The sequence below is a fragment of the Lissotriton vulgaris genome, chromosome 6 (assembly GCF_964263255.1).
Source record: "Lissotriton vulgaris chromosome 6, aLisVul1.2, whole genome shotgun sequence".
NCBI lineage: Eukaryota > Metazoa > Chordata > Amphibia > Caudata > Salamandridae > Lissotriton > Lissotriton vulgaris.
The window spans coordinates 94,522,124-94,539,011 of record NC_141694.1 but is presented as its reverse complement, the minus strand read 5'-3'; the positions used below and the strand labels follow the sequence as shown (position 1 = coordinate 94,539,011).

The following is a 16,888-nucleotide window of genomic DNA, read 5'->3' as shown; positions in this document are numbered from 1 at the left end:
CAACATGAGATTTGCTGATAAGTGAGAGATTTTATAGGGATTATTGGGCATGTCTGAGATGTCAGAGAAGGGGATATTAGTACAAAAACCGCTCTTGGCAAAGTCAATATATCTCGCCCTTGCCCCAATTGACGTTGCTAAGATTGTAAGCCCTGTCGTACAGCATCCCGATTTTGTACAGCGCTGCTTTTTTTTTTTATAACAGGAAAAAGGGTACAAGCAGTCGGCTTTGTAATTTGTAGGCGCAAGCACCAAGCATGCATGCACCTACACACAGGCAGTTTTAAATAAAAAAGATTTTGCTTGCTGGTTTGAGTTTGACTGGTATAGAAAAACAAAACTGTGGAGCGGGAGGAGAGAGCAATAACAATGTGGGGGTTGTAAGGAATCAGAGACGGCATTTTGTAAAACCATATGAGGGCACGGGAGGGGGAAGGAACATAGGTGATGGGTGAAGAACACGTAGAAAGAGTAACGTGAGGGTGAGATCATGTACTGGATAATGGGAGGGTGAGATGCTGCACTGGATAATGTGAGGGTGAGATGCTGCAACTGACGTATTGAGCAGTTGTAGGAAGGGCTACAGCTGCCGTTTTTTGGAACTGTGGAACCAGGCTTTAGTCCTTGCGTCTGTTCAAAACCTGAGATTCTGGGCAAGTCACTTAATTTCCCCGTGCCTAAAGCAAAATGAACGTGCCCTTCTATTATATAAGTGTTGCTTTTGTAAAATCCTTCAATAGCTTCCACTCGAGCTCAGGTACATAGAAAACATAGAAAAAGAAGTAAACATCATGTGAAAACCGACTAAAAACACAGAATAGTTTAAACATACAGATATCACCTGCCACAAAAAGCCGACTCTCTAGTCAGCTAAGCATACCTGTGACTTAGAAGCTGCCCTTAAGAAGAGTGCCGAACAACTCACTCCAAATCAACGATAACAATAAAATACAACACACCAACCCCTCAACTCTGACTCACGCGCTGCACTGCTGGTAATGATTATTGGGCGGCTGGCGAGGCGCTCTACACAGTGTGTTTGCGTGCAGCACATGGTTCCTCCGGTCAGGCTGGAGTATATGTGTTCCTGGCTCTATGTGCGCCCTTTTTTGCAGTGCATTGTTGTGACTTTAAGGCAGCTGCTTATACCATGCCTACCTTCATTGGAGCTGCAGGAAGGGCGCTCTGGAGAAGCCCAAAGCCAGTCAAACAATGGGAGGGAGAACTAGCTTCGGTGGGAGGGGACTCTGAATGCTGGAGCCAGGACTTCTCCAGGAAGTGGTGGTCTGCTTTCCTGGCCGGTGTTTTGGCTCTGGAGCAAATGAATCTGAGGGAGGAGGAGCGCAAAAGGGGAGGCTGAAGCTAGCGGTGACAATGGAAAGCTGCATCTAGTCTCTAATACCTTCCTGTTCAGTATTAACAGAGTGTGGACGGGTTCTCGGTATCAGCTCTCCCCATTGAAAATTAAAAGGAAAAGTGAATGCCTTTGTGTTTTAAAAAAATGCCTTCAGCGGACCAAGTTTGTTTTAGAGCCTAGACACACCAATAACCATGTGTTTCTCCCCAAAAAAATAAACGTAAATGCCGAGTGTGAAGAAAAAAAACTGCTGGAGCTGGATTGATTTCTAGCCAAGCCAATTAAAGTAAACAGTGTAAACAAAAAATGTTCTTGCGGATTAGCTCAACAAACTCACCCTAGGGATGTATGGAAATACAATTTTAAAAAGTGGACGGAGACACGTATTTGCTCAGTGAGAGTCACAAGAAAGCACGCAACAAATTACCTCAGCACAGAAAGACACAGACACAACAACCTGGACAATGTTTGATAGAATTAAAGTTGGCTATTGTGCGCCGGGGTTTACACTACTTCAGTTAGGGCCGCACACTGCATGTCAGAGATCCGTGTAACATCCTAACAGAGCAGTTGGTGAATCAATTGGGGCAGAAGTGTTCTAGAAACAAGTTAAACACGTTTTAAAAGTAGATACGGCCTCCGGCCGTGAATAATTAGGGGGTGAGAAATGCGCTGGGAGGGCTGCCTTTGATGTGGGAATGCGAGGCAGGCAGGCAGGCAGGCGGCTGGTGGCATTGTGCACGCGCTTCATGCACTGCAAGGAATCGCCAGCCAGTGGTGGTATGGATAAAGACTGGATAAGCCCCTATAGAGCTTGCCAGCTGTGCTGCGCACAACAGGCGAGCCCTAAAAACCATGCTTTTTCTTACCGAGATTGATTTTAAAATAAAGGTTGCGATAAAAAAGCATATATCCGGAGTTGCAAGTGCAAATAAGAATCTCATAGCATTACCAGTTGTAGACACAGAATATTTCTTGAACAATGGTTTGAGGTAGAAAATACGCAAAGGTTTGTACAGGGGACATATTAACATAAAGTGCAATGTGCTTTGCTTAGTTATTCCATCACAGGGACAAGGGGTGGCAGAATAAATTTTCATCCTTGGAAATGCCACCAGGTTATGCACAATACCTAGTCTCAGCCTTGTAAGGACATACTGATGGGGCTGTCTGGTGATAATTTTAAGGTACGTAGGGAGACCAAACCCGTCTTCCTTATTAGTAAAATAGAAAGCATGGGTTGAGAAATCTCTGGTTTGGACTCTACGCTTATTGTATTTTTGCCTCAAAAAGACACATTTACCCTCCTGTTTCGATAAGGCAATGGCACACATTGGGTCTTCATGTACGTCCAAATCGTAGAGTTCCTTAAAGGCTGAAACGACATACTTTAACCATGGGATCTGGTAGGCATTATCCAGGCGTAAGCAGTCTTTGATTATTTCCCTGGTAAAGCTGGTTTCATCCTTGGGCCAAATAGATCTCCATGCCAATAAGGGTCTCAGTCCGATTAGATCAGATATATAGTCCAACCCTAGTTCTTTGTGGGATAGTTCAATGGATGCCGAGGAAGGGAGGCAAAGAAGTCTTTTTAGAAATAGATTCTCCAGTATTTGCAAGTCCCTTTGGGTCCAATGTCCCCAGACCCCTGAACCATATAGTGCCATAGATGCACACCTGTGTCTGTAAACATTTAACATATCCGGTATACGCCGGCTTCCCAATTTAGCAGCAAAGCGAAATACACTTAAGGAGGCCTTACCCATCCTAGCTTTTACATTGTGTTACTCAGGGGTCCAAGACCCACCATTGTTGAAAACTGCACCGGACTGCTGAAAGCTACCTGCACGGACGCCCCCTGACTCAGGGATTGAAGCCCTCCTGACACAGGGATCGAACCTCCTACCTCGCCGGACCCGCTTCGCGGGTCCCGCAGCGCGGTACTGTGAAGGGCTGCTGACTTTGGGCATCACCACCGGACCGGCAGGGCTGCGAGCACGTAGCAGGGACTCCGTGGACCAGGAGCCCCTGCGTGCCCCATTGACAACAGCTGGGCTGCTGACCCTGCCGGCCACGCCCCCCGCCCACGGAGCTTAATAGGCGGGATATCCTGAGTTCAAACGGGACTCTCTTTTGCTGAAAACTGCACCGGACTGCTGAAAGCTACCTGCACGGACGCCCCCTGACTCAGGGATTGAAGCCCTCCTGACACAGGGATCGAACCTCCTACCTCGCCGGACCCGCTTCGCGGGACTGTGAAGGGCTGCTGACTTTGGGCATCACCACCGGACCGGCAGGGCTGCGAGCACGTAGCAGGGACTCCGTGGACCAGGAGCCCCTGCGTGCCCCATTGACAACAGCTGGGCTGCTCTCCCTGCCGGCCACGCCCCCAGCCCACGGAGCTTAATAGGCGGGATATCCTGAGTTCAAACGGGACTCTCTATTGCTGAAAACTGCACCGGACTGCTGAAAGCTACCTGCACGGACGCCCCCTGACTCAGGGATTGAAGCCCTCCTGACACAGGGATCGAACCTCCTACCTCGCCGGACCCGCTTCGCGGGTCCCGCAGCGCGGTACTGTGAAGGGCTGCTGGCTTTGGGCATCACCACCGGACCGGCAGGGCTGCGAGCACGTAGCAGGGACACCGTGGACCAGGAGCCCCTGCGTGCCCCATTGACAACAGCTGGGCTGCTCTCCCTGCCGGCCACGCCCCCGCCCATAACGTAAACAGGTATTTAAAGACCCTAGAATACCCGCAGCGCGGGAGCGCGCGGGAGCGTCCCAGGAGAAGCCCGGGACAAGGGCGGGACCGGCTGTGGCCGTCAGAGGCCGAAAGAGGCTGGGCTGGGCCAGCCCTCTTTCATTTGAATCCCTACAATATCAGCTGAACCGAGGAATTGAACACGGTGATGCCTTCACTGGCACCATGTGAAACCCCATCAAGGGCGGGGGGAAGCAACACAGGGACGCTGGACAATTACTTTAAATCCGCCAAAGGAGAGGGGGGCAAAGAAAACTCCTTGGAGAGGCGTAGGGTGGAGCGTCGTCGCTCCATCGAATCTATGAAGAATAGACCCCTGACCGAGATAATCCCGTACCCTATTTCCCAAGAGGAGGGTACCCCCACTGATAGCCCAAATCTACCGACTTTAGAGGACTTTCCTCTACTATTACGGGAAACCCTGAGCACCCCTGGTATCCCGCCCGAAAATATCACAGAGACCACCCCATCCTTATCATCCAATATGGCAGTGGACTTGGTTACTCAAACCCCTCCACTGAATAAAAGTAAGAAAAGCAAGCCAAAGCAAAGTGTTGTGGTGGAGCTGCATGGGCCTCCACCCAGTAAACGCAGAAGGAAGACAAGGGGGGGGGCAGGGGAAAACCAAATTATCCCATCTAGATTTCGGTAAAAAACATAAAACCGCACTCCCCCCTGGCAGGGATAATGACATTGCGCCTATCGCTAACCCCTCTAAGGATTTAAGCCCTAACACAGCTGCTACTAATAGTGATCTAGCGGCTAATACGCTTAATATAGCCCCCTCTCTTACATCTTTAGGGAGTATAGAATTTTTATTTTGTTCACTATTGCAGCCCATTAGTGATAGCCTGAAAAAAGTTGAGAGCAGGCTTACTATCTTAGAGGCATCCCTTACTACCTTGAACACTTTAGTTAGTAAGCAATCCAAAAATGCGGAGTCCAACCCTCCTGTAGGTAGCCTCCCTAAAACAGGAGTCTCACAGGGCGCCACCAAAGTCCCTCCTCAGGGCGCTCCTACTGCTCCCCCCTTGCAGCCACTCATGGCTATTCCAGTCCGGGCACCACGCAATAGTCCAACCAATATGCCCTTACAACTGACAGACCCTGCCCCTCATGGCTCACACACAGGGACCAACTCTGGCTTCCCCAAAGTGGTCAGCACTTCCTCTCCCTCTCCGGCCCGGCCCGCCCCAAGACAACGGAGACCAGATTTGCCTCCAGAAGCCAACAGGCTAACGGTGGTATTAGCAGGTGCCCCCCAATTACAAAGAGGAGAAAACGAAGATTTCCAATCCCTGAAGAAAAAGGTCATTAAATGGCTGAATTGGAACCGGCCCCTACCACCACATTTTAACAATGAGATTATTATGGTCAGAAGGGTTCCCTGGCTAGGGAAGACTAGAAAAACAATAATAGGGGACTGTATTTTGGTAACTTTCAAAGACCCGGGTACTGTTTTGCATATCTGTGAAGGGGTGAATCGTTCATTGGATTCTACTATCCAGACCCTGCCAGTATCCTTTTTCTTCCCTCCCACTCGCATGCATTATGATCCACCGCATGAAGAATGGACAAGGGTGGAACGCAGACGTAGACACAAAGACTATGTACAGCGCCCAAATTTTCAATTCCCTGACACACCTTATTTTCATTTTAACCGCTTTAATTGCTTGAATGGTCTGGACGGGGTCGACTGACTGTCCACTCACAACCCAGAGACTTTGGACAATGGCTCCTGTAGACTCCCTGAGCCATCTGCCCCCACTGTTGGTAATCCTTTTGAACCACTGACTGACCCAGTGTCTGAAACCGTCTCCGCCCACCTCTCTGGCACGGCAACTGACGCCCCTGAACACTTGAGACTAATCTGGTGGAATGTTGCCGGATTGGCTAACAAATTGGCCGACCCTGATTGGGCAAACTACATTGAGACTGGAGACGTTTGTATGTTCCAGGAAACCTGGGCAAGAGAAGACTATGGGCATCAAGGTTATCATTCATTTTCCATTCCAGCAAGGTGGGAGGGTAAAGGCCGCCCGTCAGGGGGGCTTACGACCTGGGTTGCATCTCACCTAGGCTGTGAGGCAACACGGTTATCTGTCACCTCTGATGATATTCTTGTGGTCTTACTATCCTGGCCAAACCAAGCTAAACTTGCTTTAATTAACATATATTCCAGGCCAGTGGGAATTGCCAAGGAATCACCGACCATAGATGAACTCACGAACTATCTATCTGAGCTACCGAGTGACTTATTCTGTGTGGTGGGAGGGGATTTTAATTCTCACTTTGAGCCACTCCCAGGTCTTCTAGAGGGGTTCCCAATGGAGGAAGAGGCTAGTTGGGCCTGCCCACGGTAGAAGCTCCCGCCCCGAAGGCATGGACCCCACTTGCATTACAAATCACAGCCCTCACCCTAAAGTTCGGAATTAGAGCCTGTAATGGGCGAATGAAATCTGACATACCCAGCAGAACCACCTATAATAGAGTGGGAAGAGAGTCTCGCTTGGATTATGTCATGGTCCAAATATTGAAGTGGCCAACCATCCGGGACTTTAGGGTAACGGAAAGGGCAGATAGTGACCATAATGCACTTGAGCTCGACCTTGTCCACCCTGGCCTCCAGACTCCCATGACGGCTTTGGATGGAAGCAAACCTGCGCTTCTCCTGGAAAATAGCAGGAGAAGAATCAGGTGGGAGCATCTGGTTACAAGTGAGAAGAAACTTCCCAAACTCTATGACGGGATAATTCCCATCTTGGAAACTGTGGGGAACTTGGATACTGAGGTGAACAATAAAGACTCCCAGGCTAAGTTATATAAGGCTCACGAGGACCTCATAAAAGCTGCGGCCCCTAACCTCTTCAGTAGCTCACGGAAACCAAGCAGGGGGCGGCAATGCAAATCATCATGGTATAACTCAGCATGCAGAAGGGCAAAAAGGGAACTCCTTAGTTTTATCAAGGAGGGTCCAGGGGGGGACAACCTAAGAGAAAGCAGACAGGCCTATAAGAAACTCGTTGCCCACGCAAAAGCCGAATGGGAGGAAAACCAGTGGGAAGAACTTACTAAGGCCCTAGCGACCAAAGACCACCGCCTGTTCTGGAGGATAGTGAGTGGGGGGTCGGGAAATCTCCATTCGGCAATTGAGCCAAACATCGCTCCAGGGGTGTGGCAGGCACATTTCCAGTCCCTATACAGCTCTGAGCCGGGAGAATCCATCGCTGACACCGGGGTTGGTTGGCCAGATTACGAAGGGGATCCAATAACACTGGGCGAGGTTACTGCTGCCATAACAGGACTCGCCTCGGGAAAGGCGCTGGGATTGGATGGCCTACCCGGGGACCTGTTTAAACAGGAGCCCATTGTCTGGGCCCCCTACCTTACAGCTCTCTTTAACGGAGTTCTTAGCGGCATGGAAATCCCTAGTACTTGGCTGGGGGCGGAGGTGGTGCCCATTTTCAAAAAGGGCTCGCCTCTCCTCCCAGCCAACTATAGACCCATCAGTTTAATTGATGTAGCACAGAAACTGTTTGGCAGGGACTTGCTGAATCGGCTCCAGGACTGGGTGGAAGAGGCGGGTGTCCTTAGTCCCTATCAGGCGGGATTTAGGAAGGGAGTTTCCACAGTGGACCAGGTTTTTAGATTAAACATCATCTATTGGAGGGCAGCAATATTCGAGGGCGGCAGTCTCTACACAATTTTTGTGGACTTACGGGCCGCCTTCGATCTGGTGCCCAGAGGGAAACTTTGGAGCGTCCTGGAAGAGATGGGCGTCCCCCTGGACATTCTATTAATCTTGCAGAGGCTACACCACAATAATTATGCTCGAGTGAGGTGTGGGAGGTCCGGGGAACTTACTGAAAGATTCCCCGTTGACCGAGGGGTAAGACAGGGTTGTGTGTTGGCACCGACCCTGTTTTGCCTCTTCGTTAACGGGGTAATCGCCCACCTGAATGCCATTGACTATACTGACGCCCCCAAACTGAATGGCAGCAGGGTGCCTGCAATTATGTTTGCAGATGACACCCTGCTGCTATCTAAAACCCCTATGGGGATACAGAGGATCCTAGATTCATTTGTGGCCTTTTGCACTGACAGGGGGCTAGAAATTAATGCGGCCAAAACCAAGTTTATGGTTTTGAATCCGAGCCAAAAACTGCGGCCGAACCCGATATTGGGAGGAGCGCGGCTCGAGAGAGTCTCCACCTTCGAATATCTCGGTGTGACCCTTAATGAAACCATGTCTTGGGGATCCCACCAGAGCAGGGCGAACCTCAAATTGACACAAACTACCGGGGGCATCGCCCGGATGATGAATGGCTCCTCATACCGTCCGCTGGGGTCGCTCATCCAGATATACAAGGTCCAGGCCAGGGGAGCGACTATGTACGGGGCGGAACTGTGGGGACACACACCTTGCCGTAGTCTGTCACTAACGGAGAATACATTCATTAGACAGATAGCCGCGCTTCCGCCCAGCACCCCGCTCCTCCCCTTGAGGCTTGATATGGGTCTACGACCAATAGCCGATGAAATAGGTTTGAGACCCATAGCCTTCTGGCGGAGGCTGTGGAGTAGTAACGATCTTGCAGCCTATAGGGCGGAATTGGTGGAATTACTGACCCATCCGAAAGCGCTCCGGATCCCCTAGATTAAACACATCCAATGTATTTGTATGGAATTGGGGCTCCCTGATTTATGGACTGATCCTGCCAGCGCCTCATTAACATTTCCAAAAGGTCCTTGGCCAATGCATACCATGAACATAAACTAGCTAGGGTCCTAGATAGCCAGGCCGAAGGGTCATTATCCTCTGTATTTGTACAAAGTAAGGACCTATACAGGTTTGAGGGGGTTTTGGATGCTATTTCCCCTGTGCTTGCCAGAAAGCTGTTTCTCCAATGGAGATACGGCACATTGCCCTTTCGGTCTTTCACCAGCTCCTGGTCATCACCTCCCACCTCAAAGCAGTGTCCGGCCTGTGACGCCATGGAGGAAACTGATTTACACGTGGCCCTCTTTTGCCCAGCTTATAGGGTTGCGAGGAAATATTGGCTTCTTCCATTGATTAGAAACATGGGCTGTAGGGAATATGCCCCAATGTACAGGATTCTAAAATCTGATGTCTCAGGCCCAACTGTGTTTGCACTGACAAATTTTTTTACTAATGTCTGGCACACCTGCAATCGCATTTTAAAAACGCTGGTTTCTTCCTAATTTTAAGATTCATAGTTTTAAGGTATTATAGCAACATGCAATTCCAATGTTTTATATTGTTTAAATGTGCAGATTTATTATGACTGTATATGTGTATTGTTTATCTTTTATGGCCAATGGCCGAAATAAAGATTGGAAATTGAATTGAATTGAAAGTAATGCCCAAATAGCAAAAATTATTCACAACCTCAATGCGGTTTTCCTTGAAATAAAATGATCTAAGTTGGTTTACCTTCTTGCCGCATGCCATGATGAAAGTTTTGGAGTTATTAATTTTTAATTTCTTCCCCTGTATAAAATCATAAAAACAATTCATAAGTTTCTGGAGGCCTATGGGGGTTCTTGAGAGTAAAACGGTGTCGTCTGCGTAAAGCAGCACCGGGATAGATTATCCTTCAGCTTGCGGGGCATCAGCTTGCACATTTTTCAGTTCTTTCTCAATGGAGTTTATGAAGAGGGAAAAGCAGCGGGGCCAGGACACAACCCTGTCTAATACCAGATTTAACCCTATCTTCCTCGTACATTCCCCCTCAGGACCGTATCGAATCTGGGCAGATAAATTGATGTAAAGTCTGGCCAGAAAATGAATAATCGCAGCCGGTGCACCCATTTCGAGTAGGGTTGACCACAACAAAGTGTGGTCAACCAGATCGAAGGTGCTAGAGGTCCGCAAAACAGAGAAACAATGAGCCCTGTTTGGCTTTAGTGTATTTTCCTATTAGGAGATCTAAATTAATGCACTGCTCTATAGTGCCAAGGCCCTTCCTGAAGCCGAATTGGGAGACAGCAAGGATGTTATTGCTTTCGGCCCATTCCTACAAACGTAGCAATAAGACCCTGCTCATAATTTTTAGTGAGGAATCCAGAAGGGAGATAGGGCGGTAGTTCTTGGCCTCTCCTCTATCTACCTTCTTGTAGATTGGTATGATTACAGATTCACTCCAAGTTGAGGGGGTATTATCGTTGACAGCAGCGTTAAATACTTGGGTCAGTAGGGGGCTCCACAAGGCCAGATCCGTTTTATAAAGATCAATCGGGACCCCATCTGGACCTGGGGCTTTCCCCCCTTTGCTTTTACTGATTGTCATGTCAACGTCTTGAAGGGTAATCCCCAGCGGCTGGTTGGATATGGTAGGGTTATTACGGGAGCTATCCTGGACCTCCCCGTTTGGGTCAAAAATCCCACTAAAATGTAGAACCCAGCTATCTTCGCTAACTTGTGCGGTAAGGACTGGGAATTCCTCCTTCTGGAGGAATGGACTGTTAATGGTACTCCAGAACAGTTTGCTATCCCGTAGGGCTGCTGCCTTGGTCAGGTCCTCCCATGGTTGTTCTCTTAGTTCCTGTTTCCTACGCTTCAGTTCAAGTTTATATGTAGCCCTCAGATGTTTAACAGCATCCCTGTCTCTCGGGTGGTTAGATAGTGCCTTCTTAAGATCTTGTAGCGCGGACGTACACGCTCTATCAAACCAACCTAATGTGGCCCGCTTAGTTATGCCCTTAGTAATGGTAAGTGATTTTTTAATTATAATACCAAGTTCCTCGAAATCAGCTATAATGCAACTTGGGGTGGCATCAACTTCAAGGCATCGAGATATCACTTTAGTACCAGCTCCCACAATTTTCCGTAGTAATTTATCAGATTTAGCTCTGCACCATTTGATCCGGATTCCGTTTTGCCTACATGGGGTAATCTCATCTACAATCCTACCGACAAATTAGTTTTTAGGACCTCATATGAGGATTGGCATCGTTAAGGCGTTATGGTCGCTAATACCAAAATCTACGATAATCGGGACCGTACAGAGTGGAGCGATCTGTGTCGATATCAACAAGTAGTCGATAACAGATGCAATATTCCTCCCTGTGAAGGTCGGGACAATATTACCATCTTTATCCAGGGCGGGTTGGTGGATGACCAGATCGTGCTTTAACAGGAGGGTATTAAGGGAGTCACCATAAGGGGTATGGGAGAAATGAGCCAGATTCTCCCCGTTATCCCCATCAAACCTGCATGCGTTAGTGTAGGAATACGGACAGGATCTGATATTAAAGTCCCCCCCCCAGATAATATCAAATGGTTTGTGGGTATCATTACAGATTTTATTTATAGCTGATTCAAGTTCGTCTACAACAAGGGTACTTGTGGGGTCAAACGTGTTGTTTTAATGATTGATCAGCAGGATGTTCCGGCCCCCATTATTTTCTAACTTCAGTATTTGGGAGTGTGAACCAACAGTGGAGTAAGATCTTACACGTACTGGGAAATGCACAGACAATAAAATCAACAGGCCACCTTTTGCCCTACCCATGGCAGATTCTTGTGCTGGGCAGTTATAGGAGACAAAGCCGTCATAGTGAATATCAATAGTAGACCAGGTCTCCTGTAGGCAGAGGATATCAAACCCTAAGATAGATTCCCTCCAGCCCAGGGCTGACACCCTCTGTCGCCACCCGGCAATATTCCAGCTCGCCATTAAACAACCTGAGAGACTAGATGTCAATACCGGTTCTGTGTGTATGGGGTTAGGAGAGGGGACTGTTCTAGCGCACCCCGCCTCAGACAAACCGAGATGTCAATACCGGTTCTGTGTGTATGGGGTTAGGAGAGGGGACTGTTCTAGCGCACCCCGCCTCAGACAAACCCAATCGAACATGCACCACAAGTCGAAAAGCATGTCAAAGAGTGTTTCTGCGACGAGGGTGGAAGACAGTGGGCTTGTGGCAACAACGGTAACTGTCAAGAGCAGGATCACACTGGATCACGTACAAACTCGATGGTGAAGAAAAAAAATCTAACAAAAGAGTTGGTGACCATGCGCATCTACATCCAGAGGGGGAGTCACTGAGAACTCATGACTCGCAAGACTTCTTTGAAAAAAAACAGCTTGCAACGTCCAAGCCCAACACCAGATTGCCGGAATATGCAGAGCATAAGTCTCTACAGTCACAAATGCTACAAACATATTCACACTTGCATGCTATGAACACACACATACATATACATTAACACTGTTGAAGCAGAGCAGTAGCACCCAGATTACCAGTTAGGTGGCGTAACCATGTTCTTCCGGCTGATATCATTGCTCCAAGAATCACTTGTTATCTCATAAGTCACTGGAAAGGACCAGCCTACTGCAATACACAAGTTTCCTCAGAAATGTTCTGGGCCGACCTTCCCTACCTACTCTACGCTGCAGCACTGGCATCTACGGCTGTTTGGATTACAAACTTCATGAAGCCAACCTTTAATCACCAAGTGTTTGAGTGCCAATAATGACCTAATTTTAAGAGCTGAGGGAGCGGTAATGGGAAAAGAGGATGCAAAGCTATCCAAGCCAGAGGCCAAGAATGACTTGTGGGTTGTTAGCCACAAAGCACAACCACTAGAATATCTGTAAAACTCACAGTGCTGTGAAACACAACCTTTGTCCCAAGTTGTTGCTATGATGCCACACAACGTTGACAGACTATTCAAGGGTTAAATTAACACAACATCCTTTTGTCCAAAAAATAAGCGTTCTGACAGGGGAAAAATAGAAGGCTGTTCCAATGATTCCAATAATAAACACAATCAATTTGGATTCATATTACTAATTTTCTGGTATCACCACTGACAATTAGCAAAAGGCCTTCAGAATTAGTACTGATGCATAAGGTGGACAACTATGAAAGCTGTACGCAATGCTGGAGAATCCATCATTATGGTTTACAACCCCTGTCTCAGCATCAATCCACTAAAACAAATCCTTCCGCAATTAAAAAATGACAATGACTGGTACTAAGGATTTTGGGCCTTTCATCTTTGCGTAAAAAATGTGTTTATTTCCTACACTGGTATAAATAAAGTAAACCTCCTGAAAAAGTACATTAGTGGAACCTAGGACACAAAAAGTTAAAAAAGCACCGTTTGAAGATTTCAGAATGGATTGTATGTGGGGAGACAATGTTGCGAATTCATAGTAACAGACTGTAGCCAAACTCCAGCATTGCTGAATACAGTGCGTAAGGATTTAACATTGGAGTTTCTAGTAGATGACGCAGATGTATAGGCTTTCCCTATAGCCTGCTGTGCCTGTTGCAGTTAGGTAGCAGAGATATAGCACTGGAATTGAGCAACACCACCAGGTTCTACGAGTAAACTGTTCGACGGCAGGGCTAGTTCGAAGAAAGAAAGACCGAAGACGTTCTATCCATTAAAATTACTTTAATACAGCTAGCTTTACAACTATTATTGATAGGTGAATATCTAGGGTGGAACAGGACAAATGTGAAGGAAATAGTTAACAACAGAATAAGTGGGCACTTCAGTAGTTTCCCAGTAAGTGGACTGTTAAAACAGCTTTCCCAGCTCTACTGCTGTGGGATTTATCCCGAAATCTTTAGACCATAAATAATTACAGTTATTGCATTATTACTTAAAACATTGCACCTGAGCTGTGTGATAATGATTTTGTTAGCAAACATTTCAAACTAAATCTCCGACGGCTCAATGAGCTCAGATTCTGTGCCATATGCCAGCATCAAAAGGAACAGCTCAATTAAGACACTATTACGTTACATGGACTACACAGAGGTTGGTTACAGTTCATTAACAAACAGCATATGCTACTATTTATAGGTCACTGAACACATCAATTAGTATACAAGCCTAAGAAATTGAATTTTATTTTAGGATGTTTATGGTTTCACATAAAATTCTAAGTTGTTTTCCAGAGTTAGTCAGAAGACATTACCCACTCTAATATATTGTACATGCTGCTTTCATAGTAGGAACACACTTACCTTAAGCTCTTCAATAATTTCAAGGAACTATAGGGGAAGAAAATAAATTAGATTAACACCTACAGTCAAACGTTACAAGATATGTATGAAAATATGTGTTGAGTGAAAAGAAATAAAGCTTTTAACAATGTATTGCTGTAAAACATTAAATATAATGAAACAATCATTCAATTTGTATTATAATAATAAGAGTTCTATAGGCCACCTGAAAGGATTCCAACAAAAATAAACATACACCAAAAGTCTTTAACAGTGATCTCTTGGATAAAGACCAAGTAGGTAACAAAATGAAACATCAGAACAGTGAGCCCAACTCCCCGTTCTCTGGAACATATTAATATTTTGTTCATATCCTATTGCAAATACATTCTGCGAATTATCTTTATTAGTAGTACCTTAAAGTTAGATAGAAATGGTGGTCATGAATAGCTTAGCTTGAACTGTACTTTATTCTATTGCTCATATATCAATGACCCTCTACATTTCTGTATTGAGCAACATGTGAACGTACACATTCCAACCCCATTACATCCATCTCCTGTTTCTTAAGCTTCTGAGACTACTTCAAAGTGTACTGCTGCTTCTTTCCTTAGCCACTATTTTGGCCCTGCTGCCATGTCAAAATAAGTGATGTATTCAACCATTTATGATCTTACCATAAAGGATTCATAGGGCAGGCATTCTTAAACTGAGTGGTTGAATGGGAATGTCTGAATTTGTGCAAAACGTACGGCCTTTTGATTTAATTTTTACACTAAAAAGGTCATTAATTATAAGAGCTCAAATTAATTCTTTAGGACATGTTACTTGAACTATGATTTTTCAATAAATGTGAGTGCATTGTGTGTGATAATATGTCAATCAATTCACTGATGAAAGTCCCATGTGTTCACATGGTGGCCTTAAGCTTACAGAGAAGCAGCAGAGAAGCCAGAAGAGACATAATATTTAAAAACTACATCCTATACAATGGACTAAGAAGTCATAGAAGAGACAGCAACAATACTTCTATGGCCTCCAATATACTTGAAACGCGTTTGTCTAGTAAAACAATGACTGTAAAACGAGATACCAAAAATTCCTGGAAACCTGGGTATGTTAAAAGTGATAACAAATGACCTTCAGGGTTACTCGGAAACTAAGTCAGAAATTCTAAGAAATGGCAATTTACCTTATTAGACCTCTGAGCGTTCCTATTCTAATATTATTAAACATGTACATAGTGATTATAACTTACATTAGAGTACAGCGTCCAGGACACACACAAATATTATAAACAGTGTAATGCTATATTCAGTAGTTCACCATCAGTAACATTCACACCAATCACGGGTGCTAAAATTGAATAGCAATATAGTGCAGCTCGAGAGTGAAAAGAATGCGCAAAAGAAGTGAACCTACAGATACAAGCAAACCATGAATAAACAACACCTATCAATGTATTGAATGAGACCAAAAACATTTAAAAAATAAAGTGGGTGCAAAGAATGTCTCCCTAACATGTCAACAGGGAGACAGTAACTGCCCCAAGGTGTAGCAGTCTTGACCTCTTGAGTGTAGAATTTGTCGGGGTGATAATAGGACCTGGGTCTGATACAATAGAGAAGTAGTTAGTTAACCTAAAGGACACAAGCTATCGAACAGAGTTTAGGCAAAAAGGTTATCCAATGTTGACAATAGGAAGGGGAAAAGATAGGAGGCTTACCTTCTAAAACAGGGCTATTACTGTTAAGGAAGAATGAACCTGAAGGCTCTGTAGAGCATAAAATGGAAATCAGAAATAAATGCTCACTCTCATTCTATATGTATTGAGACCACTACCTGTAACCTGTTGTTTTTATTATTATTGGTGTCTCGCAACACAGAAGGATTCAAGTCTGAACAACAGATGTAGCATAAAGAATGGCCTGGCAGTTTCTGTAGCCACAGGATTTAAATATAGTGCATTGCTACCCAAAGTGAATTCTAACCCTACATGCTTACAAAAATTGGAGCCATAGAGTACCTAATTGGAGGTGGTCCTTTGGACCTAAACGAGAAAGTCCTGTAGGTCCGAATGGGCAACATTTCTCTCTTGGCAAACCTGGTTATCCAGACAGTATTGCTTTGTGAACAAATGGAATGAAACCCATATATCTGCCTGGCAGATGTCAAAACAGGAACTCCATGAGCCAGTGCAGTGGTAACAGCCATGAGCCTGGTAAAATGAGCTTGCAATCCTACCAGAGGCTGCTTTTTGGCCAATGCATAGCAGATCTTAATGCAGAACGCAATCCGGGGAGAGATGGTCCTCTTCAGCACAGGCTTGTGTGTTTTTGATCTAGTGAACTCCACAAAGAGCTGGTATTCTGCGGTATGAAGGATGTAAAAAGCTCAGTGCTCTTTTGGGGTCTAAGCTGTGGAGTCTCAATTCCTCCTTAGAGGAGTGAAGCGGCGCAAATAACATCAGCAAAGTGATATGTTGACAGAGATGGAACAGCAGTATACTAAAAAAGGTTCATCATAAATCATAATGTTCCGGATCGGAGAAGGCCTGGCTTGGCAGTTTGGGCTGCACTGTTCCTACTGGAGCAGGGTCAAGGCTGATTTGGATATAGCTGGGTGGGATATACAATGTTATCCCGCATACTTTTATCCCGCATATGATTACTCTGGATTTTTCATAAAGAAAATGCAATTGCTCCGCGATACTATTACCCCGCAAACTTTCACTCCTCATATGACTTTACCACGCATGCCTTTACAACGCAAATGCGTGCGT

The 16,888-nt window shown here is 45.9% G+C and overlaps 1 protein-coding gene across 2 annotated transcripts in view; it reads right to left on the bottom strand.

The window, feature by feature from the left end:
* The window catches only part of LOC147706850 (exportin-5-like), a 2,308,032-nt gene that overhangs the window by 1,648,452 nt on the left and 642,692 nt on the right, over positions 1–16,888 (bottom strand). For both annotated transcript variants that reach the window (XM_086926017.1, XM_086926018.1), the window contains exon 16: positions 14,128–14,154. In XM_086926017.1, coding sequence (XP_086782143.1) covers positions 14,128–14,154 — 27 coding nt within the window. The remainder of the gene's footprint in view (positions 1–14,127; positions 14,155–16,888) is intronic.